Raw genomic sequence first — 27,974 nt, forward strand, 5'->3', positions numbered from 1 at the left:
GGCGCACTTAGCAAATCGCCTTCGGGAACCGCTAGCTTTTTATGCAAGCGCGATGATTCTACTGTGTTTCCCCGAAAATGGAACCAAGCCTGAATTTTATAAATTATTTTAATATATGCGCTCCCCTTTAAAAAAGACTTAGTCGATAGCGCAAAATTTGTTGACCCAATCCCGAGGAAGTGCGTCGTTTCAATTTTGCTAGGAAGTCGCAAATTTTCGTGATTCGTGAACCTTTCAAACAACCCATATATATCTTCTACTTTTACAGAAAAAGGGCAAGATTATATCGGTCTTACCTGTGATGGTGTTACAGTAAAAAAGTTTAATTCTGAAAATTCGGTTTTTTGTAGATAAAGATTATTTTTCTTGGTTCAAAAAGCGTTGCGGTCTCCTATCCCCTTTGCGATTTCGTTTTCATATAAAGCAGACTTTTCTATCAAGGCCCATTAAATATGATTTCACTGACTGTCGTTATGTTTTGTTTGTTCTATTATATGGAACTCATTGCAAAAAAAAGTCTTTTATTGAAAGGTATCAATACGTATTTTCACGGGTAGTCGTTACTTGAGCATATTTTTGTCACAATACAATGAAGTTCGAGAACAACTGAGTCCTAGTCGATCGCAAGAAACTTATACTCAGGAAATTTCTACTCTTTCTACTTTTTAAATGATTGATAATATATGTGTAGCAGTTATTTTTAATAAAGACGTGCTATTTAAAAGTACTGGAAATCGGTATTGATATTTGGCATACCAAAAAATCTCGTTATTCTCTACATCCCCCCAAAATAAGCCCTAGTGTTATTTTCGAAATAAAATTGAAGACACTGTCTTATTTACACAGTATGATGATGTGTTAGGAATCGTGAAATTTTTGTTTCACATTATTTTTAATAATTGTATTTCGAATCAAGAGTCTGGAAAAGTACAATAGATATAGTACTTTGTGTAAAACTGGTGCTCTCTTTGCGGCCCCTAAAATTCGTTTCGCGGCCTCTAGTTTGGGAAGCCCTGGTATATACTATACGTACAGCCAACGGTACAATACGAAATAATCATTTTCAACAGCCAAACAAAACGGAAACGTATTATCCGACTTGCAACTGACATAAGCCAGCTGGACGTTTTTATTTTTTTGCCGTACAGTACACAAAGACACGTGACCCGTGCATGTCCGACTTCCAACTCCTATTCGGGCGTCGAACGCATACGAATTAATGGCCGATGGAACAATCATGCTTATCAAAAATGCAATGTTATGTTTTCGGGTACGGTTAGAGCTGGGAAACACTTTAACCGAGTGACCACATCGTGGAGTTCGACGTAGTAAGTTACATGTTAGGCGTGTTACGTCACAATGGTTCAAAGCGATTTCACGTGATCTTGTCCAGGTATCGCTCGATAATTGTTCTGCAGTAAGATACTGTACAGCAGTTTTTCCATGATCGCTTTTTTGCAAGAGATATTCATCGCACTTCGGACATATGGAAGTATTTTAGTAAAACCGAATCATGAAATTGAATGTCATTTATGTGACAAAACTTTCAGTGTTCGATGTGCAACTTCAACTGAACCACACACTACAGCGGCGAGTAGCCGCCTAGCCTGGGAGTCATTTAGAACTCAGTTATCCCGACTGGATTCGAACATCGTAAGCCGTAAAGACAAGGTAATTACAGAAACGATAACAAACGTGCTCCAAGCATATAGAGAACCTAATGTAATAACGGGACAGCCACTATTAGGCACAATCCTATTGCGAATTTATTGTTTTGTGGTATGTTCATCGCAAAAGAGATAATGCAAACATGCCTGGTTACAACATTTAACAAAATCCTGATCACTCCCAAAATTTCCCATATGCTAGCTAGTGGAACAATATAGTGGCTCCGCGATGGCGCAACCTGCTAAGCGGTAAAAATACGCTTGCTGTCGCACCTCTTATTACCCTGTGAGTTCGTATGGTTTGAATCACATGCGAGGTGGTTACGTGCAAGAGGGTTGGGAATTCCTCGTCGCCGTAGGGTGGTTCACGTAACCGCTGGTCGGTTACGGCTTCCTCCACCATCAACTCCGTGCTTCCGAAAACAGGAATGGTAACCGGACGAAAGGCTGTGGTTCGCCATATGGCTAAGCCGTCTTATCGGCTTTTTTTCCCGGGATAAATATGTAAATCCCATCCTAAGTAAAAGACTTTTTAAATTAGACTACCTATATATCACAGACATTTTGACTATACAGACATAACGTCTTTGCCTCAAGGTGTATATCAACCTTCATACATATTTGTTGAGAAAATAAATAATTTTTTAGATATACTTCGAACCGGCAAGAAATTGATTTACGGAGTGTGCACAGAGAAAAAAAAAGTGTCAATCAAAAATAGGTGTTCCATGCTCGTGCAAATACAGCCCCAAGCACATCTTGCGTCAGGATTCGTAAGCTTACATATTCTAGACCAGTGTTTCCCAAACTTTTTGGCCGCGGACCCCCTGTTCATGAATATTATTTCTGACGGACCCTTATCATATGCCGTATCAATTTAAACGAAACAACGAAAAATGATTTATTTACAATTACAACACAATAACACAATTGCTTTTCACTGCACAATTTATCAATTCTTGGAGAAATTCGTCAAAAGCTAACTCTTAGGTCCGATTCTACGGCAAGTCTCGACCGGTATTTTGTCATCATATTGGTAAGAGCTGAGAATACTGTCTCACACATATAGGTCGTTGCAAAAGACAATTAAATTTTTAATTGTCTTTTCTTACAGCAATGGATTTGCAGCGCTAAACCATCCATAAAATCTTTCACAGTATGTGATACACTGGCAAAGTCAATATTTTTGAACTCTTTGGCTGTTTCTTTACCTTTCAATAAATATGCTCTAGTAACTAAAGACGCCTTCAGAAGGATACTTCAAACATTCAAACAACCTTGTTTTTTCTGTATGCACTCAATAAATTTGCCTCTGGGTTGTGACTGAGTTAAGCAGGCAGTTAACGATGAGCCAAACTTTAATAAAATTTTGTGTATCACATAACCAACTATGTATTCCAATATTTCTGAAAAATTATGTCATTGAATAACAACTGGCTATGTTGTCATTTTATAAAATAATTACTAAAGGCTAAAATTAGTTTTCTAGTTAAATTCGAAATCAGTCTAGAAAGACTTACCTGCCTCCCGAGCATTTATCCTTGTTGTTTTATAATCACTTGTATGTCGAGTTTTCATCTTGACACTACCCACCACATCGAATAGGACTTCAATTAACAGAGATAGTCCCAACAATTGACCAGCTGAGATTACTTGTTTAGACTTTAGAGTACTCCATGTAAACGTCATCCAGTTTCAGTTTGCAATGTAAAACAGCTATGGATTTGATTGTGTCAATAGCCGCAACTGGTGAAGTAGATGGCACCTAAGCAGCAATGAATGGGTAGCCTTGGAGTACAGCTGGCTAGCTTCTTCTTCCGTCAAAACATGATGGCAACTTTCCAGCGGGCTTCTGTCCAAATTTTCCGCACTATCAATTGGGCCTATAACAAATAAACCCCAAACAACTTCCGATTTCTTCCTCTGCCAAATTTTCCCACTCATCCCATAGAGTAGACTATTTGGCTATCGTCCACCCCATTTTCGGAGTTTGTAATATTTACAGTAGGCCTATTCATGTTACCATTCTATTCAGTAATGTATTGACGTAGTGCAACAGTCAGGAAGTAAGTGAAGACTCGAATGTGTAAGGTGTACCTTACTCAAAATAAGTGCCTATACTGCTAGCTTACAAGTTAGGTTGGCGTTAAGTTACACCAGGTACCGTACTGGAACCTAATAGTTGCGGGCCATGGTACCACGGTAAATACAAATATCTGCCAATGATTTAGTATACGATAAACTTATTCTGCGCGTCTCACGGAATGTGTTCAGAATCCACCTCTCGTCACAGAAATACATTTGTGTAAGTGGGCAGCAAGATTCTTAATTTAAATTGTGACAATACATCGAGTTTTCGGTAAAGTGTGCTGGGATATATATTGCGACCGTCATTGATGGTCCGATCAAACTTATATCCGAACGGAATTACACATAGTTTTCCTATTTTATGAAATGTTTATTCGCGGAAGTTCAGATATCTGTAATGAACTATAGTTGATTTTACAAGATTAAAAGCCTGGGCAATAGAATGACTTCATGTTTCACAGCTGTTTCAGAACCTTCCTCGAGCCCCAGAAACAGCCTCAACCAACCCCAGGGTTTCGATTTTACCCAGGTGGAAAACCAATGCTATAAGAGTTCTCTCTCTAAATAATCAACCACTACATATATTTGATTTAAGACTGTGGTGTAAGGAGTCGCAGTTTAGCACGTTTTCATCGAAGCCGGAATGATATTTTCAACTGTACGGAGTCGAAGTTTGTATTTCAAAACTGTGAATTGATCAGATCAGAGCTCGGATGAAATATATTATATCATCCGTGAAAATTTCGCCGCATAGGAAAATTCGTCGCGTCAAAGAGCAAGAGCATTTTGCTGTAAAACAAGTATTTGTGATAAAAACAGTTAGGTTTATAAGGTTAGGGTATGCTTATAAATAACGAATCTTTTTTAAATAAAAAGGTACCTCAAAAACCTTTTTTATTACAAATAATTGTTTTACTGCAAAATGCTCTTGAGGCGATTTTCACGCGGCGAAATTTCCTGCGACAAATATTTTTATGGCGAAATTTCCTATAACCATTCGATCCCAATTTGAAAAAAATTTGCTTAGCAGCGAAGATAAAAAATATTAAATTTTGCTAACGAAAATTTGGCTTTTGCAATCCTTCATTAGGTAGAGTGGTAGACTGTCAAGAACGCTTTGTCAAATTAATCGCACAGAATAATTTAAGCAAGTGTTTTTTTCTAAAGTACCGTAAATGCTCGTTTTAACGCCCGATCTTGATTAAGGGCCCGTTTGAATAGCCGCCCGTGTGAACAGGACATAAAAATAAATAAGGGCCGTTGCTTGAATACCAGCCCGATGTAAGCTGATTTTTCAGCGGTAGAGAACAATAGGAAATAAGAAGCGCTTTTGTCAAAACGCTGTTGAATTTTAAGTGCCGGTAGATGTCACTCACGCCTTAGGCGTCTAAGTACATAACAGATAACATTGATTACGTACAGTGGCGCAGCCAGGGGGGAAGGGGTTGGGGGTTCGAATCCCCTCCCTCTTTTGATTTTTTTAAAAATTGAAAAAGTCGCCGATAACGCGTACGATTGCCTTTTGCTAACATCGCCGAATGTTTTCATCGTCGTGACGTGTTATTTAGGCCGTAAACGCCTTTATGTTGACGTTTATTGTCTCTAAATCACAAATTTGTACCACGATAACGATGACAAATATTTTATTTTGTTACTCGCACGGAATTGTGCATCCGGTGAGACTTATTCTACGTAAAAAATTACCGTCGAAAATGTTCGTGTTAACAATAAATAAGGCTGAGAACGCGACTTTTCCCGGTTTGTGATGATGTATAAGACAATTAATCTATAAAGTACATTCGAACAAAATTTATTGTACTGAAATAAAATTTATCCGTGAGATTTTAAAGCAGAATTACGGATTTTTCGGAACGTTTTATCTTCATAAATAATCGGAGTGGCAGCATTGCGATTGAAAGGAGTCAGTGTTACAAGTGCGTCTCAAATTTGTGGAATTTGCAAAAAAGCAAAAATACGGATTAAAACAATATATAATCGGACAGTTTACCACACATTTTCTGCCCGCGGAATGCCGTGGTGTTTTAGAGTGGCTCTTGTTTTGTCGACACAACCACAGTTTAAATTGATGACAATTAAATTAACTAGAATTCGGTTAGAAACCGAAGACTTATCGATCGAAGGTTGGGGGATCCCCCAAAGCAGTGGTCTTACTCCATAGTGACACCGTGTGTCCCATCACTAATTAATTAATAACTCGCTAATTATACGACATAATCCATCAAAATCAATAGGCTTCTGATCCGAGCTATGATAAATGCACATGCAAAATTTGGAGCAGATTGAACCTCGCTTTCGTGACGGCGACTGTTTGACGTGGATTTCAGGCGGTGAAGACGGGTGAATATGTGTATTTGATTTACTGATATAACCTTTTTTATATGTATTTTCATTGTATGAAGTAAAATTGTACTATACAGATTTCATAACAGATATTAGGATTTTTCATCGGCTATAACGAGTTTGCAAGATTGCAAAATCACGTATAAAATTAAATACGTCAGTCAGCTTATCTCATATTTTTATGTCCACAGATCGCCGTGTTTTTTTAGAGAAGTAATGTTTTTATTTTGGCGTAAGAAGTCGCAACCGCTAGTTACGTTTGACACAATTAAATTAATATATAAGGATATTTTCGTAGTTGTCATGGATTGAATTATTTAAGCAACAGAAACATCATTATACACTGAAAAGGCGGCTCTTTTAACGAGCACGTAATCGCCGTAACCGTTACACACGGTAATTGGAATATCTGACTTTGAAAGTCCTGGCTGCGCGCCTGATTACGTAACTGGGCGTCGCAACGCCCAAGTGCGTCGTTTAATTATTGATGGGGCGTCGCAAAACTTTTCTTCTTTTGCGGATTTGTACCTGCGGTGCGTGGAAAAAGTCAAACTTTTCGTTATTCTCGTATAAATTATATTTGAGAACTGGAAATAACAGTATAAAAATTATTGGTACGATCGAAAATAACAAGCGCCCGTGATTGAATAAGGGCCGGTTTGAATAAGGGCCCGGTAAGTGAGTTGGTTGAAAAAATATGGGCCCGGGCTATAAAACGAGTAAATACGGTATCTCTGCAATGTATGTTTTGATAAAAAAAGTTCGGGATATATTTCCAGTAGAGCTCGACCGATATATCGGCCAACCAATATATCGGGCCGATATTGCGTGTTTACCGATATATATTGGCGTTAGTCGCTCGTTAGAGTTCTCTTCTATATTTCTCTCTCTCTTTTATCTCTTCGTGCGGCGCACGTTTCTGCACGCTTCACTGGGTCGCGCGCTCCAGTTCTGTACCGCAAGCAAAAATTTTTTTTTTTTGCAAATTGTTACTTTGCCAGCTTGCATTTCTTCACTCTTCTGAGTTGACGTGAGCTAACGCTGTCATATTGCGAAGTTTGCATCGGTATTATATTCATCACTGTAATTTCAATCAAGCTGCGTGTGTTGTTATTGTTCAAGATGTCGGGAGCTGGATCTAAAGTGTGAGAATACTTTACTGCCGGAAGTGAAAATGTTCTGTGTAAATTATGCAAAGCGATATTAAAGCAAGGATCCGATGAATCAAAAAAGAAAAATACAAGTAACTTATGGAGCCACCTCAAACACCATCACGGAAACATTCATGAAGAGCTGCTGGTTACCAACAGGCCAACGGCTGGCATCAAACGTTTCAGAACAGATCAGCCCACACTGCGGGATCTTTTCGGTTCTGTCGAAAAGTGGCGCGGTGCAGACGACAAGAGCAAAGTCATGGATAAGCTTAATATTGAGATGATTGCCACCGACAATCAACCCTTCACAATAGTAAGCGACATCGGTTTCCAGAGGTTGCTCAATGTTGCAGAACCTAGGTACAAATTAAAAACTGAAAAGTTCTACAGAACTGAAAGCCCACCGGAAATTCACCAGAAAGTGATGGCAAAAATCAAGCTCATGCTCACAATTGAGGAAGCTGGCAACATATCTTTCACAACAGATCGTTGGTCAGGTACAACTGAGTCTCTAATGAGCCTCACATCACATTATATTGACAAGAACTGGGAGAGCAAGTACTGTTGAATGTGAAGGCAATGCAAAGCTCACATACGGGAGAATATATCGCAGAGACTTCTGACGAAATGCTTAACGACTGGGGAATTCAAAAAGAGCGGGTATTTCTTGTTTTTAGGGACGGAGGTGCAAACATAGTCAAAGGCATGCGACTTGCAGAAGTAGACCACCTAGTTGTTTTTGCTCAAAGTTTGCAGCTGGTGATTAATAATGGAATTGATTCCCAGAGAGCAGTCAAAAATGCTTTAACAAAGTTTAGACATATTGCAACTCATTTTCGACACTCGGTGATAGCAAAACACACCTCAAGGAGATACAAAAGTCGCAGTCCGTCCAAACTCGTTGGAATTCGAACGTACACATGCTAGTAAGAATGTTGGAGCAGAAGCATGCACTAATGTTTTATGCCTCCAAGTATGGCCACATATCAATGCCCGACGCCAATGATTGGGACATAGCAGAGAAATTAATTGCAACATTGAAGCCATTTGATGACATCACACTTGAAGTCAGCAAGGCAACTGCGAGTATCTCCATTATCATCCCAAGTGTAAATGTCTTGAAGATGCTACTAGAGTCTGTGGGCCTTCGACACGTGGCATACAAACAATGCGGACAGAATTGTTAGATGGCCTGAATCAGAGATTTAGTTCACTCTATGAGTTCAGACAAGTGGTAATAGCATGTCATTTGGATCCGCGGTACAAAGACAGGCCCTTCACTGACTTTTCAGCAAAGAGTAGGGCAAAAGACTGGCTACAAGAGGAGATGAGCAGTTATGAAGTTGGTGCTGATAACCGAGGGATGGAAATACATGATGCTTCGAATCAACCAAGCTGCAGTACCAGCACAGTGGACATCATGTACGCAACGTTGCTCAGGAATGAAGTGTCGGCCTCCACGAGTGAATATAGTCAGCTAGATCAATATATTCGTGAGCCAGGGGTAAGCCGAAAGGTTGACCCTATTGAATGGTGGCGGCAAAACAAAATCAGATTCCCCATTCTTGCCAGTGTCGTTCGAAAATATCTTGCGTTCCACCTTCTACTGTACCAAGCGAAAAAGTTTTCAGCACAGTTGGGAACGTCTACAGCAGGGGTGGCCAACCTTTCACATAACATGCGCCACGTTTTAAACATAATGTTTCAGATGCGCCGTAAATCTCTTGTATTCCAACGCCTAATGTCCGCTTCTTGTTGAAATTATATAAATTTATAATACACACACATATATACACACGTACGTTACGCAATAAAGCTGTTTTTAACAACGAAGAGAAAAAGGTACGATTTAGAAGTAAAGCTAGGCGTAATATTGTGACAACAGGCCTTCAGTAATAATATCTACACTACTCTACCCTCGATTCTAATTGGCCTTTGCTAATCAGCTGTTTGGCCTAGGGTCGCGTGATTTTACTCCAGGCTTCTTCGAGATTAGTACTTGCGTCACAGCAAGCGATTTTACGCTTCGCTTTTGTTGACAACGGTCATTTGAAGTTTGGATGAAAAAGGTGGTATTTAGGGGTCATTTTCAGCATGTTGTGGGTTGATTTATAATAAATTTTTTAGGCTTGGGCAATTCAACTGGTTGTTTAATGGTTATTGGGAGATATTTGGGAAGTCTGGGCGATGGAAAATCCATGTTTCAAGCTGATAAATGACGATTTTCTATTTTTCCAGAAGTTCTGAACTTTTTACTTCAGTAGGGGAAAATAGTAAATTTTACCAATTTTTGCTAAAAGTCTAGAATGAATATCATAAAGTCCGTCCAAAAGCTAACGTCGATAATCGCCTGTTGTTTCTAATTCCAACAAGCCGTAAGTGGGCGACGTGGAGTAAGGAGAGTAGATTTTAAGTACAATCAAAAGTCACCATGTAAATCGCAAAAAAAAACGGCTTGGCGTGGGAAGCCAAGTGCAATTAACAATTTTGGCATGAGAAGGGTTAAAAATGCAATGCGCCACCTCTAATCATGCAATGCGCCACGTTTGGCGCATGCGCCATAGGTTGGCCACCCCTGGTCACTCTACAGTGATAGGCGATGTTCGCCGCATGGCGAGAATGCAGAGAAGCTCTGCTTTTTAAACTACAATTTAAGACTTTTGGGATGGAAATACTGATTTTCTGTTGTGACTGTTTTTGATTTCAATTTCCCACATTTCTAATATATTTCTTTCATCAGTGGTGACCAACCACATCATATATTTAGTTCCTGACTGTATCATTTCCTTGACACTGTTGTTAAGTATCTTTTCTAAACCTTTCTCATTAATTATCAGCTGTGAAAACTTTTTAGTATTAATTTTGAGTATTTTTTATAGTATGCTGTAAGCACTATGTAGGTTACTTACTGTGTTATTCATAGTTCTGAGGATATCAAAATGGACTTCTACAAGCTTTTTACTGACTCCCTTTTTTTCTTTTGTGCTAGGTTTTTTTCAAACATTGCCTTCTCTTTTGTGCATTAATGTGTGTTCTTATTCTTTGCTGTGTAACTTTTATCAATGCTGCAAGCACTGTGTAGGACTGCTTCATTTTTCAACAACATAAACTTTTCATTGACTGAAACTGAATTTTCCTTTCTATTTGTTTTTACTGCGGGTTCAGGTTGTATATATCGGTAGGTCGATATCGGTTATCGGTCACTAGTTGGCCGATATATCGGTATCGGTGCTAAAAAGTGATATCGGTCGGGCTCTAATTTTCAGCATTCTCACGCGCGTCTCCATTCTTCTACGTAGTGTCGGGGACTAGCCAAATGATTCCCGTAGTATTTGTACCTGAAATTATATAATATTTGTACCAGGAAAGTCTGAAGGCTTTGTTAGAAGCGAAGGCCCGAACAAGCTTAGTATAATATATATTAATTCTAACTATGTAACAGCTGTAGGCCATCGTGCCACTCAAAACGGTGTGCCAGTGTCGATCATAGCTGTGGCAAAGACAATTGTAACAGTGAGTTGTGTGGTAAATTTCCTATTTTTGTTAACATCTATCATGCGTTGAGAGCATGGATTCTAAAAGTTGAAATAAAGTGTTTTCTATATTTTTAAATATTCGTGGCATGTCATAAATATCGCCACGCCATTCGGTGCCCGATTTTAAATTTGGTTGGCTGACGTTCAAATGTGGGCAATTACTTGGATCGGATGAAACACTTCGATGGCCTGCGGGACATAATTGGCCCACCTTGTATCAATCAAAGGCGAACAATATTTTTGTGGGAAATCTACCTTGTGTGAGAATTTGAAGCGAGAAATTACCCCGATTCCCACTATATCACTTTATAGCAGCGGTTATTTAAACCCCAAACACCCATTAGGGTTTATTTATTGAAAAAGAAATATCAAATTATTTCATTATATTTATTTAAGGTTGCGGCTGCCTTTGTTAATTGGTAACTGGCTGTTTGTGTGTCTGATTTGTGCAGAGATATCCCCACACCACTCCCATATTGGGTGAACAGTCCCCTAAATGTTTAAACACCCTGGCAAGTGTTGGGTCATATTTGCCGCAAAATATAATTTAATTCCAATTATGTTAGGTTTTATAGTATTTTGACTTCCGATTACCCCTTCAATTTACCCTGCTATAAAATGTCGCCCATAACCATTTCAAGTCGTAAAAAGTGGGAATCGGGATAAAATGGACCCGATATTTCCCACACGAGGTGGACTTTTCTCAAAAATGTTGTTCAAAACAAGATGGCGGCGCCTGCTTGATTCGTTACAAAGCCAAAATTCCCGAGTGTGTGATTATTGCCTGATTCAACAGTGAGTAACCGACATATAAACTATTTTAAATTTATTTCAATCAAAAAATTCAAACGATCAGTGCACGATTTACGTCAATAAACCATTAGAACGCGGGAAACGATCGTTATAAAGTTTTTGCCGTTCTGAACTGGCATAACCCTGGCATCCGATTTTTCACATTCTAACCATTGCGAATGAAAAAGCAATGCAAAAATAACCAGCAATCCATCTCGCTTTCGTCTGCTGTTATCAGAATTTATAGCAAAAATTCCCAGCATTTATTCTCTAATTTACCTCATCGCGACATTGAAAAAAAATTACCTCCCCTCCCCCCTGTGGGCGACAAAAAAGTCTTAGGAAAAAGGAATTTCAACTTAGCATTGTGCAGATGTCTAAATTGATTGCGTTGAGTTTCCATAACTACAGTTATCTCTCGCAGCAATGCTAATTCCTTCTTTATGACGCGATAATATGGTGGTTAAAGCGTAGTTTCACATCTCTGGTTCAAATTCCATGTCTACCTCCTAACCCAGCGTGTGATACATTGATGAGGCAATGCCGAGCCGAAAAAATTCCATTATTTCCAAATAATTGTAGCCGCTTACATGCCGTTAAATATCAGTGGCTTCTCATACAAAGCGAACTGCGTAAATAAGTGCCCTATATATAAAACTAGTAAACAGACGGTAAAATGATTGTTTTATGAGATTTAGAAGGAAGTTTTGAGTCATTTTATCGTCATTGAAAGTCTGTGATTCCGATTCTTGTAGTTACAAATCACGTGATAAAAGGCAAACCTTGCAAATTTTCAATGTGACAACATCCAAGGTGTTTTATGTCCATAAATCGCGATATTTCAACGCATTTCTACGTGTGATATATCAATTTTTGGAAAACATAGAAAAGGCCCCGAGTAAAATTATTATCAGAATGTCTTACTGATATATTTAGTGCTAAATTTGCGTTGCGCTGTTTGAACAGAAAGTAAATGATTGACTTAACTTCCGCGATTTTTTTTTAACGATAATGATCTCGTATAATCACGAATGTGTTTTGGGAATGCGTTACTTTAAAATCATGGTGTTACTCATAAACGATGCAGCGGAAACTTAGTTAAACGATAGCGGGAATTGCACTAGATGTTAATAATATTGTATAATATCACAGGCCTTTTTCACCAATTTTTTCGTACATATAAAAAAAGTTAGTATTTCCCATTGCGCTAGAAATTCAAATTTTCAAATCCTTTCGAACCCGAATCCGATAATTACTAATTTGGTATTTTAAAACGTGGCCGGAGTGTTTTTCTCAAATCTCACATTTTTGCATTAGTGACGGGGGCTTTGCATAAATGATCCATAAATCGTTGTTTCATAGTACTGTGTACAAAAACTGATTGTCCGTGTCTTGTCTAAACTTAGCTAACATGAGAAAGCATTTTTCCGATGTTTCAGCCCGGAGACGTTGATAAAACCCCAAATTGGGTTGCACACGAAGATCCCATGGTTTGATCAACACCTAGAATTAGCGCAGGTTCCATCTCGACCGTATAATTTATCTTGGCCGGTGATACAAATATACGATGTTCAAAATCCTATATTCGACCATTGAAATCTTATATTCGACATCCGAAATCCTACGCTAACGTTTATATAATAAGAACAATGTAACAATCGGGATTATTATGACGTAATTTTCATCGATATTTTCTACGTAAATTCATATCCAGAAAAACTATAGTCGAAATTTGATTTTATCGCCATTAAAAGACTGAGATTCCGACTCTTGGAGTTACAAATCACGTGATAAAGCGTAAACCTTGCAAATCTTCAAAGGGGCAAAATCCAGATTGTTTTATGTCCACGAAACGCGGTATTTTAATGCAATTCTACGTGTAATCAGTTTTTGGAAAATATAGCAAAGGCTTCGAGTAAAATTATAATCGGAATGTCTTACTGATACTGTATATTTAGTGTTAAATTTGCGTTGCGTTGTTTGACCAGAAGATAAATGATAGACTTTAGCTTCCCCATTTTTTTTCAAATGATAGTGATCTCGTATAATCCCGAATGTGTTTTGGGAATGCGTTACTTTGAAATCATGGTGTTACTCATGAACGATGCTCAATACAATCATTTGAAATCCAATCTAAATTATTTATCCTAGTTTAACTGTGGCACAAACATGAGTTTAGCGCACCAACACATGGCCATGGAATGTTGTGGTCAACTGAACAGACATACTTGACTCATATCGCTTGCCCATCTATGAAATCAAGGCACGTATAGTCGAATAATGACAAGAGGGGACTAGGGCTTTTCTATACATAAGGCACACTGGTATAGAAGGTTTAGCCCTTACTGATACTGGTTTTGAGTGTAGTGTTACCTGACCCATACATTTGTGGGACTGTCTTATTAAGCGCACGATCAATCGTAAGATAAAAAAAAAACGATTTAAAGTGCGCCTTATGGTCCGCAAAATATGGCACACTGATGAGCTTGAATCAGCTAAAATTTCAAAAATTGCTCTGATGAATAAACGAGATAGCGATCGGAGACCGCCGACTTATTGATCTTCCGCAAAATAAAAAATTAATTAATAAATTGATACCTCGCTTATTATAAGAAAAAAAATTGAAAAAAAAAAAATTTATAATTAATAATTCGCTGATTATAGGACTTAATTCAAAATCAATAAGTTTCTGGTCCGACATATGATGGATACACATGCAAAATTTGGGGCAGATTCAACCTCGCCTTTGTGAGATATCGCCCGATCAAGATCGATGAGTAATAAAAAATATTAATATCTTTGCCCCCTATTTCAAAGACCGAACAGATATAGAAAGATGCTTTGTTGCTTCACACAGCTGCCTACTTTATTACGAAGTCAACTTGAGTAAAAGTCATGACCGAAGAACAAGAATGATGTCATTTTTCCCTTTTATTTGCTTTTACCTTACGAGCCTTGCGTGTAGCGAATCCAAGGGTTTTTAAATCTCTATTTGATAACGACTGGAATTTAGCGAAGCTGAGGTCATATGTGGCTATTCCTTGTTCTGCCCTTCTGAATCGGGGAAACCAAGTATTCGTCTTCCGAAATCCTATATTCGACGTCCGAAATCCTATATTGGACGTTCGGAATCCTATATTCGACGTGCAAAATCTATTCGACATCTGCAATCCTGTATTTGACGTCAAAAATTCTATATTCAACGTCTGAAATCCTATATTCGACATCTGCAATCCTATATTCGACGTCCAAAATTCTATATTCGACGTCCAAAATCCTATATTCGACGTGCAAAATCCTATATTCGACGTCCGAAATCCTAGATTCGACGTCCAAAATTCTATATTCGACGTCCGCAATTTTATATTCGACGTCCAAATTCCAATATGCGACGTGCAAAATCCCATATTCCTCGTCCAATATTCTTTATTCCTCGTCCAAAATCCTATATTCTATGTCTAAAATCTTATATTCGGCGTCCGAAAATTCGATATTTGACGTCTGAATTCCATATTCGACGTCCAAAATGCTATATTCAACTTCCGCAATCTAATATTCGACGTACGCAAACCAATATTCGACGTCCGAAATAATATTCGACGTATGAAATCCTGTGTCGGTCGGTGGGCCGCTGAAGTGTTATTGCTAGTAGTGGAAATTTCAAGAACAGACTTTTGACACCGACAATTATTTAAGCAAGGCTATCAATCACCACGATCTTGGTGACGATGTTTAAATTGCGCTAAGAAAATTGGGCCGTGCATTAAAAATATTAGGAAAGCGAAATTTCATGTTTGTTGATCCCACTGTTTCTAAGAAATTGTGTACAAAGCCCGCGCCAATAAATCATTTGCTTCCGCTCAAGATAAAAAAAAATTATTATTTCTTCAGTTAGAGTGAGGGCGAGGAGTGCAGATTGGCCTGGAAATTCAAATTTTTAAATCATTACAAACCCTAAATTCCTAATTAATATATACATTTATATCTACCCAGACACTGGGCCAGCGACGTCCGTTTCGGCAAGGGCCCTGCAATACTTAAAGCCGGCAAGACGAGTATGACCTGTATTTTCATAGAATAAAATTAATGGTGGCGGTTATTATGCTATATCGCGCAAAATGTACCAGAATTCCACCAAATAGGACGAGCGTGGTAGTGACGTCGTCTTTTCATAAAGATAGAAAGAGCAACCCAAACTAAACTCTCTTTTTGTGACGCAACACGTTTCCTGACATTTGAAAGAGAGAAAACAATTTCTTTTCCCGCTCTAGAGTGGTGAGTAAGCTTGCATAGAATATATTCCGATGCGAATAGATTGAAGCTTCATTCTGACCTTTGCTGTTAGGAAATCTACTTTCATCGAAGCAAAGTTGACAAAATTCTTGGATTCGAAATGAAGATTCCGACTCGACACAGTTTCATCGTACTAATACTGTTGATGGAGGCTTGTTTATTGATCAAAGGTCAGTATAATATATATAATATGCTTGCTTGCCCGAGGTTTGTTTTAGGGGCCCGCTGTAACTGACACGGGCAAAGTACGGCCCGATGGCCTATTCAATTCCGTTACGTTATTCAATCTGGCCAGCCTGATGCTACCACGTTCAAACTGTAACCAAATTTGGATGTTTTAGCTGAAAAATAACTCAAGAAATTGGCTGAGATTGTGATTGAATTTAGTTTTTGCACGAGGCTTTTTGTTTTCCACTTTTGCTTTTATAACACTGTAAATATTGTTCATGAAATTCAATTTATTACGTTACCCTTACATGGCCCGCCATTCTAGGTGGGCAAAATTTTTAACCTCTGGTCACAAAACCTCACCCACCTCTGCGCAATAGAATAAATATTTTTTTTTGGATATTTGATACTCAGTTGGTAATTCTTGCATCAAATAAAACTTTAGATAAATCAGGCAAGATAATTGAGCTGCTCTAATTGAAGCTGCACATTCAATAATTGTGAATGAATAATATTTTGGAATATTTTGTGTTAAAATTCTCATAGTGTTAGAGTTGACTGTTTTTTGCTGCTTCAGAAGTGTGTGTACCAATATGGAGGTGACTAAAATTTTTTTCGCCTGGGCTGGGGTATATTCACTCAGCCAACACAGACAGACCCCAAACTCGTAATAAACTTAAAAAAAGGAAAATCAGAATAAAATTATGGCCTACCCCTTGGTACACATACTTCGAAAATACCGTTATTTTTTGTTTGGCTTATATTAATTGCTGATTTCATAAAAGCAAAGAATGAAATAAATAATAAAAACTTCCACATCGATTTTCAAATATGAAAATAAGTGGTATGTACAGAAGATTAGTTATTTAAAATTCATATAAAGACTTCAAAAATCAGGTCATTGATTTTCAAAAGGCCTGAAGGCTTTATGTTCTTCTAAGTATATAATCCAGAAATCTAATAATATCCGTTCTTAGTGTAAGAGTGTATTGGTGGCATTATTTTATAAATTCCAACATTTTTTCCGAACCCACACCGAAAAAAATTGTGCAAATAGAAGATGTAAAAGACACTTTATCTGTCGAATTCAACAAATTTTAACACCTTTTAAATGTATTTGTAAATCGGCGATTTAGTTAATATAGGCGACACGCCGTAACTGTGAAATGAAACAGGTTGATTGATATATTTTCTCGCTTCACTGCTGGAATATCTGTATCGGGAAGAATATTTATTTATTCCGGCCTAGGGGAAGCCGGTATGACGGTGTAATAATATGGCAAACCTCGGTCTCTCGATGAAGGTTAAACCGACATTTGAATGTGAAAAATAATGATATTACCGATATTGATGATCGATGAATAATAATTACCAATGATATTAATCAAATAAATTCTCGCCCCAAATATTTACCGTTTTGAAAATTAAGAATAATGAATTTATATAAATTCAAAATTCGTACTCGGGTGTCATGTCGTTTTATTACGGCCGGAGTTTCCCAATCTACCATACAATTAACTTGGGCTATTAGCGTTCGTATTTTGACAGCAGCTAAAATACCGCGCAATTTATTCATGACGTCATAATATACTCTTTATGGCGTCATTGTTTAAGGGGAGTCTCGAAAACTGACATGACCGTGGATCTTACAAAATGGCCCTTCTTTCATTGTAAAACGATTTTCGTTTCAAAATATCCGATAAAGAGATTTCCTCATTTTGAACGTTTTGATTTTTAAATATCGTCCTATACACTCAAACGCTCAGAAGTGAAATATCGCTCATAGATTAGCGGGCGTGGTGGCCTATTGGTAAAGCGTTTAACTCGGATATTTTGGCATTGCGGTGGTAAAATCTCGGGTTCCATTTTATACCCACCACCTCACTCAGAGTGTTTTAAACTGAATAAGCAAAGCTGAATCAACAAGATTGCTGCCCATCACAAATATAGCAGATAATTACGTATCAGTGTCCGCTCGCCTTTTACACTTCTGAGCATTTAAGCGTATATAGCGAAATTTAAAACTCAAGTTTGAAAACCAAAACGTTTCAGATAAGGAAATCTACTTATCGGCTGCTCACACAGAGTCTTGTTCGGGTAGGAAGACGTATAAATAAAAGCAGGAAACTATGAGGCAATTCAACTCTCCCGAGTTTTTTGTTCGCCAGAAATATTGAAACTTCTCTGAGAAACCAGTACTTGAATCGCTGATATGGATCAGATCTTTACGCATACCCGCACAATCGCTAACATTATCAGGTTCTCCAATGGCGGGCGTAATAATTCAAATTTGATTCGACCAATCAGCATCGAGAAAAATAGTGCGCTCGCATGACGTGGGTAGCAGTATAAAATTAAATATCGAATGCTCACCATAAGGAAATATGTACTGAATTAGGCTCGTTATGAAAAAAGTTCAGTAAAATAACTTTCGTTTATCTGGTATAAACCTATTTTAAAATGAACAATTCGTTCTATTTTTAACTTCAATTTTCACTCAACAGGCGAGAAATGCTGGATTCCTATGCTTTGCGACGATCAACCTACTTGGAGAGAACTCATGGTGAGAGCTTTAGTAGTAGTTTCATATTGATGGTATTTCACTTTAATCCATGGGAACACTATTTTATGGGGAACACTCGCTAAGCTAAGGCCTTACTGCACGGATGTGCAACTTTCCTGACCATATATTCAAACATTTCTCTCTTGTTCTATTTCAGAAAGGACATTGCACTAAAGAAGATGAGAAGACTTTGGACGGTTCGTGCCCACAATATAATTTCCTTCAAAATACGTTTGCTATTTTTATATTTGTCACACGGTCTGATAGCAAACAGTCGTTTTGGTACTCCCGAAGTATGCGTACCAAGATGGCGGACACCGGAACGTAGTGTGTGTACTAGGTTAGGGTTAGGCCATAATTTTGGGTACAAATACTTCGGGAGTTACTTAGCTAGTCTACGAACTCGTGATGGAACTGAAAAATGGAATAAAATTATGGCCTAACCTCAACCTGGTACACATACTACGTTCCGGTGTCCGCCATCTTGGTATGCATACTTCAGAAGTACCATCGTTTTGTTTGTCAATTTCAATCATTTTATATTTTTTGCGACATTTTTTACAATCAAATCATGACTCAAAATTTAGCAATACCCATCTCATATTTATTATTTTTAACCAGAGAGAAAAGGGTTCATATATTCTAACAAAAATTCACTCAAAACGAATTGTAAAACTGATGACTCAATTTGAATTCTGTTTTTATTTGTATTTCGCAGCTTTAACGGAACGATTAGACAGGATGAAAAATGGGCTCAATCAATTAAAAAAGGTGATGGAAAAATCAGAGACGAACTCAGTGCCACCGTCTGTTATAGGTGTCACGACCACTTCCCAGGGTATGAAAATCTATGTCTTTTGGTATCACATGCACTAGAATGGATAACAAAAAAGTCCTTTTCAGTCATAATGATCGGTAATAAGGCGCTGAAAAAAAAAAAACAAACTGAAACATATTTTCATTGCCATTCAGTGTCCCATTCTTACCTTAAAGCAGGGTTTCCGAAACTGGGGTCCGCGGACCCCTGGGGGTCCGTGACGACTGCACAGGGGGTCCGCAACGATATGGAAAGAGTTTGAAACGTATACATTTTAACGTAGATACATTGTCACATAATCATTCGTAAATGAGATGAAGTCATAAGTTCACGCAATCTCAAATCGTTATTGTTGCGAAACCTTAACAATGGGAGTGAAAAAGCTTTTGTAAAACGATTCTTGCTTTTAGCGTCTGTGAGGTGGACCTTCGTCACAGAGCTACATCGTCGTTATAGTTGGTTGTATGGGTTACTGAGTCATCATCAGTCGATAACTTGTGCGACTTTGCCATGGGTATTTGAGCCCGTTACCGTTACTGCAAAAAAGAGGCATGAACCGAAATTAATTCAGATTGAGTTTTATTTTGTCAAAGGAAACATTATCCTTTCTCGTTATTTAAGCACAAAAATTGATACGACATAGGATGGGGGTCCGTCAAAAACTAGATTGACAAACGGGAGTCCGTGACTCAAAACAATTTGGGGAACACTGCCTTAAAGTACCCAAAACTATAACTCTTGCTCTAAACTTGTAATATAAACTCACTTATTCACACAGGTAACAAAGTCAAGAAAACTTCTTTGGCCCGTACTTCAAACGTCCCTGCTACATCCCCATGGTCAACTAAGGAAGTCTTTCTCTCTACTGTGCGCCCACAAACTACAAAAGGCGAACAGAGCACAGGTTGGTGGGGGCCTTATCTCTTTCTCGTTTTCCACTCGAAAAATATTTCTCCCTTAAACGCTTTTTAGTACACGTTAAATATCTTAATTAGAAATTCTCGAGCACCTGAGGTCCACAACAGGAAAAATTGCGACACTTCCATAAAAAGTGGATCCTTATGTATTAGTAATTGTCTTGTCTAGCGCTGCTTTGTTTGAAGTGAGATTTGAAAACGAATCACAAAAACACTAAATGTATTTACGGGGCTCCCGAAGTATGCGAACCAAGATGGCGGACATCGGAATGTAATATGTGTACTAGGTTAGGGTTAGGCCATAATTTTAGCTATAAATACAACGGGAGGCTCTTGGCTAGTCTTCGAACTGATAATAGGACTAAAATAAGGAAAATTGGAAAAAAATTATCGCCTAACCCTAACCTGTTACCCATGTTACGTTCCGATGTCCGCCATCTTGGTCGCATACTTCGGGAGCACCGTATTTACTATTTGCTTGGTTATAGGATATCAACGTATCGCCTACGATTATTCTTGAAAAATGACTTTCTTTATCCCCGAAAGACGCCTTGATATAGAACAAAACAAAATTGCCTCAAGATGGCGTCCAAAGTCTGAGCGTTGCCTCGCTTTGTGCCCTCAGATACTGGCGTTTCAATGTTCGAGTCTAATATAGTTCAGTACCACTAATACTTCTAGTAGGCGTAGCATAACCATTTTTGCATGTTTTATTCCTGACCCTCATCTGATTACGTCATCCAAAAAAATCTTGAAAAAACGTCCGTAGATTTTGACGGGCCTGTTTTTTGGATGACGTAGTCAGATGGGGTTGGGATGTCAGAAATAACATATGTCAAAATGTAGTCCAGATTATTGAGGCACAGAATTGATCAGCCCCCGAGGCCCAAAACAGCAAAGATTGCCTTGTCTCGACTCCAGAGGGGAGGACCTCTATCACGCTAGCAAGATCCTGATGCTCAAAAACACGATGTCATGAAAATTGCTAAGATTATAAAAGAATTTAATTATACTCAGCGAATGACGTAACGTTAAAATAAAAACGTTAAAGTGACCCGTAATTTCAAAAGATCCGTCTTTGGGGCTCAAATTATATTTTGGGTATGGATAGCTGGTTCCAATCAAATAAAGAAATTTGAAAAAACTTGATCAGCTTCCTAACAAAATACATTTAATACAACGCAATAACGTAAATTTCCTAAAAATTGGAAAAATCGTTAAATTGACTCAAAATTTAAACAAGATTTGAACAATAAAAACAAGCACGTAATTAATAACGTTCAGTTTATAATTCTACATTTCCGTGGCTATCAAATAGAAATATTTCGCAAAGTGGAAACACGTTTTATGACATCGTGTATTTTGCAGCAGACATTTTTTATGATATGACAGTGTCTGTGGGGCAAAGTTCCAGAAAAAGACCTCATTCAGACAATCGCTTATAAAATCACAATTACTAGTCCCATTCACTATAGTGGTTTCGAATTTAATGGTGGCTGACATTATTGTACCGAAAATAAAATATAAAAAAAACATTAATAATTCATGGTTTAGATCTGTTAAATTAAAGTTTAAAAATAAATCTAATTTCTGTAACCACGCCCTCTGTTATAGGTGTCAAGGAAACGACCACGTTCTCTGTTGTAGGTGTCGAAGAAACTACTAGGCCTTCTGTTGCAGATGTCAAAAAAACGACAGCGCCCTCAGTTGTGGCTGTGGGTGTCAAAGAAACGAGCACGCCTTCTGTTGTAAGTGTTAAAGAAACGACCACGCCCTCTGTTGCAGATACCAGTAAAACGACCACGCCCACCGTTGCAGGTGTCAATGAAACCACCACGTCCTCTGTTGCAGGTGTCAAAGAAACCACCACGCCCTCTGTTACAGATACCAATAAAACGACCGCGCCCACCGTTGTAGGTGTCAAAGAAACGACCACGCCCTCTGTTGTAAGTGTTAAAGAAACAACCACGCCCTCTGTTGCAGATACAAATAAAACGACCACCCCCACCGTTGCAGGTGTCAAAGAAACCACCACGTCCCCTGTTGTAGGTGTCAAAGAAACCACCACGTCCCCTGTTGTCGGTGTCAAAGAAACCACCACGTCCTCTGTTGTAGGTGTCAAAGGAACGACCCCGTCCTCTGTTGTAGGTGTCAAAGGAACGACCACGTCCTCTGTTGTCGGTGTCAAAGTAACCACCACGTCCCCTGTTGTCGGTGTCAAAGAAACCACCACGTCCTCTGTTGTAGGTGTCAAAGGAACGACCACGTCCTCTGTTGTCGGTGTCAAAGAAACGACCACGCCCACTGTTGTAGGTGTCAAAGAAACGACCACGCAGCAGGGTATGAAAGTCCAAGTTTTTTGGTATCGCATGCATTTATATATATAATAAAAAAATCATTTCCAGTCAAATAGTCGGTTATACAGCAATTGTTCAAATTTTGAAATATATCAACATTGCCATTTAGTAACTCAGTTGCGCCTTGAAGTCCCCAAAACTATAATCTTGCTATAAACTTGTAATATAAACTCACTTTTTCACACAGGATACAAAGACAAGAAAATTTTTTCGGCCCGTACTTCAATCGTTCCTGCTACATCCCCATGGTCAACTAAGGATGCCTTTCTTTCTATTGTGCGACCACAAACTACAAAAGGCGAACAAAGCACAGGTTGGTGTGGCCTTATCTTTCTCGTTTTCACTCACTTTATGTCTTTTGATGCTGTCGTTTCACCGTGCGACTCGAAAAATCGGTAGTCTGGTATAGTTCAGTATCACAAGTAATTATACCGGGCATAGTATAAATATTTTTTCAAGTGTTATTCCTGACTCTCATATTTTGACGGTCGTATTTTTTGGATGACATAGTGAGATGAGGTTGAGAGAAACATATGCAAAAAATGGTTAGGCCACGCCCATTACACGTGATACTAAACTATACAAGACACAGAAATCGCCGTTACGTTGTTTCTTGTCCATATTTGGTAGGTGAGTTGGTTTTTGACAAATAAAGGATAGGATTACATATTTATCCCGGGGTAGACGGAAGCCGTTAAAATGGCTTCATCATATGGCGAATCAAGCCCTCTCTTCCGGTTACTAGTACATGTCGGTATGAGATTATTTAGCCAGTTATTTGTTTTCGGAAGCATGGACTTGATGATGGAGGAAGCCAAAATGTACCAGCGTTTTCGTGAACCATCCTGCGGCGGCGAGGAGCCCAGCAATAATGACGTAATTTTAGAATGGCGTTGTAGGATTAAAGTCAAAAATAACATATGTGAAATTTCAGTCCGGTTTTTCGAGCCATAAAATTGCTTTAATAGCTCAGTGGTTGCCCATATTTTGCTCATAGCTACGATTACTTTACTTGAAGCCAATTTCGACACTTTGTGGGCAAACAGAAATGTAAATGTAATTTTATCTTCACAGAAAATGAGGCGACCACAGAAGATATGACCTCAGTAATTGTGGCCACTCAAGGACTGTCAACTGAAGGTATAATAATTGTGAATGCGGGGTAAAAAAAATTCTGCATCTACTAGTAGATTGTATGAACATTATAAAATATGCACAAACGGCCCCTGATAGACTATTATTATTATTTCTAAAATGCCCGGGATATTTTTACACATTGAGAGTGAATAAGAAACTCTACACAGGAAACCACTGATACTGTGGATTAATCGCGGCATCCACTGTAGATCGTGTCGGTTGTCTATGAACTCGCGTCGTTGAGACAAAAAGTTTTATCAAGAACTCCAGTTATCTAATATTCAATACGATATAGCTTTTTTTTGCTCATATTAATCTCAACTCCCATCGGTATGTATTATCCAGCGCATATTTCACTGCTATCTCCTAGCTATAATAGCTAATTGGTTGTTAGTAATTTGCTCGGAGAAACGTTTACTTTATTTTTGAGTGAGTTTGCGGGATCTTGCTTATAGCAAATGATATGGCGTATGATCAAAACTACTGAATAGCTCACAATCATATTAGTGTAAAAAACTACAAAAGACAATTATTCTGAATAAAAGTTATTAATTAAAACGTAGAAATGAATATTCTCCTTAATATCAGTTTCATAAATATCTGACTTCAAACTTTTTTGACTGTTATTTTTCTTTCAGAATGTGGCCTTTTCTATAATTCCAAATGTTTTCAAGCGATCGTTTACAAAGCACGGAACGTCTCATTGAGCGTTGCCGAAACTCTTTGTGGAAACAAACTGGCTAACATTTATGACGTCACACACTACAACCTGGTTCTGGATTATTTACGATCAATGATTCCTGATGGAAGGTCATGGATTTGGATTCGTGCGGGAATGACTTACAAGGTACATTGTGTCTGATTCATGATTTTGCTTATGCGGCCATAATAAATTGTTATTTATAATATTATATATAAATGTTATGGGCGATATTGTTACCGCATTACCAAGTCTAATTATTTTTTATTTTGGGGTTAAACCCATATAACTGTAGGATAGAAAAGATGTTCAGGTCGAATCCATCCGAATTAAGAAAAATTCGTTTTCCAGCGTTTTCCAGTTTCTATCAAAAAATTCAAACAAAAACTTACGTTTCCGGATAATTCAACAATTTGATTGCAACACCAGTGAAACGCTTCAACTTTACAACTTTGATACTAAATCAGAGAAGACTAATCCATACTTATTTGATTTTATGTGTCTATTCCATTCAATTCTCATCCACCAACGAAAATCATTGAAGTGTGACTGATCAGAATAATCACGTGATGATGTCACGCTTCATTTAGTTTTTTACTGGAAACCAAATAAGTTTGCTTTTCTTTGTCAGAGCATATGGCAAGGATTACTGGTTTAACCATACTCAACTATATTCTTAAACTGCTATTTGTTATATTTCTCAAGCCATATTTTATTTCAACAGAACGGTCAGCTGTATTCAACGACGGGTCAAGCTATGTCTCTGTCAGCTCAGGTTTGGCGTGAGAATTATCCGAATTCCGACGCATCGTACACAACTGTTGTTGTTGATGTCAATCAAGACTCGAAAGACGAGGATCAAGGGATTTATAATACTCCTACTTCTAATGTATATCACGGAGCCATCTGTGAAAATTAATTATAACTATCTACGGAATTATTTATAAACAAAAAAACTGTAGAATTACTTGGGTTTAAGAGTAATTGTTATTCACCCTAATATCCTAATTAAAACTCTAAATTACTATTTCCACAGTTGAACTTGATGTTCTTGTATTCCCGAATATTCTTTAGCCACACATGCAACTTAATTTACACCCCAACCTATTATTTTCACGGTCCACAACAAGCATATGAAGTAAATATATATGTGTGTAGTATACCTCTCCCATGGGATACAGTTGGGGTGTAGGGTAACTACTTATCACGTGTATAAGACGATTAATTTACCGATACTTGTATTTGATGAATGCATTAAAACGTCACGATGGTAGAGTTTGCGTATAAGCCTGACTTGTTTCTTGGGTAAAAATTTCAATAAAACTGCATTCATTGTTAGATTTCTACAAAACAAACAATTTTTATTTCTTAGATGTGTTCAAGAAATGTTTGAATGTATTATTTTGGCCCAATTTGTTTATGAGAGAGTGTAAATAATTTTAGAATGATACCTCTCAAATAACGGCTTGGTATCTGTAACCTCTAAATACCTTAAAATTTCAATTTTTAAAAATTATAAAAAAAAAGTCCTTGAATATTTGTCATTAATTTAAATCACCAAAAAAACTCGAATTCAAAATCACCATAAATGAAAAAAAAACAGAATTGTTTAATAGGGTACTCCCGTAGCATGTGTACCAGGCTAAGGTTATGCCATGATTTTATTCCAATTTTCCTTATTTTAGTTCTATCACGGGTTCGGGAACTGTCTGTGTTATCCAAGTGAATATATCCCCTGCGCATAGGTTTCATATTGGTACACATACTGCTGGACCAGAATTTTCTTTTGTTTTTACTGTTTTAACCGACGAACACCTTTTCAGAAGGTTGACTTTCGAGAAAAGCACTTTAAGTGAAAGCTGTCTGTGTGTAAAGATAATTGTTTTTAGAGCCGTTCTTGTCTAAAATAATTCTAACATAGTTTCCACATTTATTTCCGATAAGTCCAATAGTCGATGTTGTTACCTTTTTATATCAATTGCTATGTCCATATATTTCGATGGATATATTTCTCCCATATTGAATAAGCTCATTAATTAGGAGATTTTTTCTGAAAAATCTTTTACAAATATAAGATTGATTTACCCAAACTTTTGGGTTCGAATTTTCGATTTGTTTTTTAGATTTGAATTTTTTTCGATTTTTTTAAAATTAAAGTTTTATTGTGATCTGGAGGAAATATAAGAAATTCAACTTTATCAGAAAGTTATCAAAATTAAAATCATTTGCAGCGTCGCCTTCTCTTTACAATCAACAAGTTTCATTACTCATACATTTTATTTGCACATTCTATCCTGGGTGTGAATTATAAGGATTGATGATTTTTTTTATTATATTTGCTATTTTATATGTTTTAATTGTTTTGAATCACGCCACTAAATAAGACATTTTCCTGTTTTTTATGGGCGATTAGTTTGAAAGCTGAGAAATGAATTTAAATTTTCGGTGCGACCTGAACAACATATGAGAAAATGATAGAAATTCATCAAAATTAAAATAAATTTCATCATCGTCTTTTATAAAATAAACAGGAGCCCTCGGGCTCTCAAAACATCTAAAAATTTCATTTCTTTTGCTTTCCATTTTTCTTGTATGTGGATTAGTGTGATATACAATATGTATATACAGATATTTTATTTGTTAGATGTGTTTCTGGATCTTATCATTTTTTGGCAAAATATTTTGTCAGTGAAAGTTCAAATTATTTTTCACGAACTGAACTTAACAAATGAAATTCATGGAAAATAATTTTAACTTTCAGTGCAGAAATATTAGTTGCTATTTTGTGTGAATAAAATTGTATTACAAAACGTTATCGAAGTATTCTAAAAATGATAGAGACTAAATTTATATATCAGAAAACTAATCTTAATCGGAGAATCGGAGTTTATAATAGTTCTATCCAAATAAGACAACGTTTTTCCAGGAGTAATTGCTGAGCACTAGGGCTCCAGAAAAAGAAATCTGATTTAAACTCGAACACATAGAAAACCAAATTTTGACTCGAAACCCAAGAAAATGAGATTCTCAAACTCCCAGAAATCAGATCATTTCCGCGGAACTCCGTTGAAATTTAAAGAATTTACGTATCCTTCGAAGATTCGTGCATCACTCACAAATGATGTACTGAAAAAGTATGCAATGAGAATTGACTACAAAACTTTAAAATTTCGGTCAGAATTTTGAATACGGTAAGTATAAATAAGACTTCTAAATCAACTTCTACTGTGGTTTCACATGACTTAGAATTTGTTTGCTGTGATTGGTTTGCTGTGAAACAAACAATGTAGAACAACAATTAAGGTCGGCTAGGCCTGCTTCACTCACCAAATTATTCCAAATACTATTATTAATCAAATACCGGGAATTATAATTAAAATTAGTTACGGCAGTGGGTAGGGAAATCGGTTAAAGGAACTATATA

The 27,974-nt window shown here is 37.4% G+C and overlaps 2 protein-coding genes across 2 annotated transcripts in view; one reads left to right on the forward strand and one right to left on the reverse strand.

Moving 5' to 3' along the window:
• The window catches only part of LOC120329605 (uncharacterized), a 75,929-nt gene that overhangs the window by 24,253 nt on the left and 23,702 nt on the right, over positions 1 to 27,974 (reverse strand). The window lies entirely within an intron of this gene.
• On the forward strand, positions 15,599 to 27,346 carry LOC120329604 (uncharacterized). Its single transcript, XM_078118535.1, has 11 exons — positions 15,599 to 15,872; positions 15,944 to 16,061; positions 18,564 to 18,622; positions 18,780 to 18,819; positions 19,341 to 19,460; positions 20,218 to 20,343; positions 21,971 to 22,696; positions 22,901 to 23,026; positions 23,788 to 23,853; positions 24,489 to 24,697; positions 25,275 to 27,346. Exons 2-11 carry the CDS (start codon positions 15,992 to 15,994, stop codon positions 25,467 to 25,469), a joined length of 1,737 nt encoding a protein of 578 aa, XP_077974661.1. The 5' UTR covers positions 15,599 to 15,872; positions 15,944 to 15,991; the 3' UTR covers positions 25,470 to 27,346.

Source organism: Styela clava, chromosome 12 (assembly GCF_964204865.1).
Source record: "Styela clava chromosome 12, kaStyClav1.hap1.2, whole genome shotgun sequence".
Classification (NCBI taxonomy): Eukaryota; Metazoa; Chordata; class Ascidiacea; order Stolidobranchia; family Styelidae; genus Styela; species Styela clava.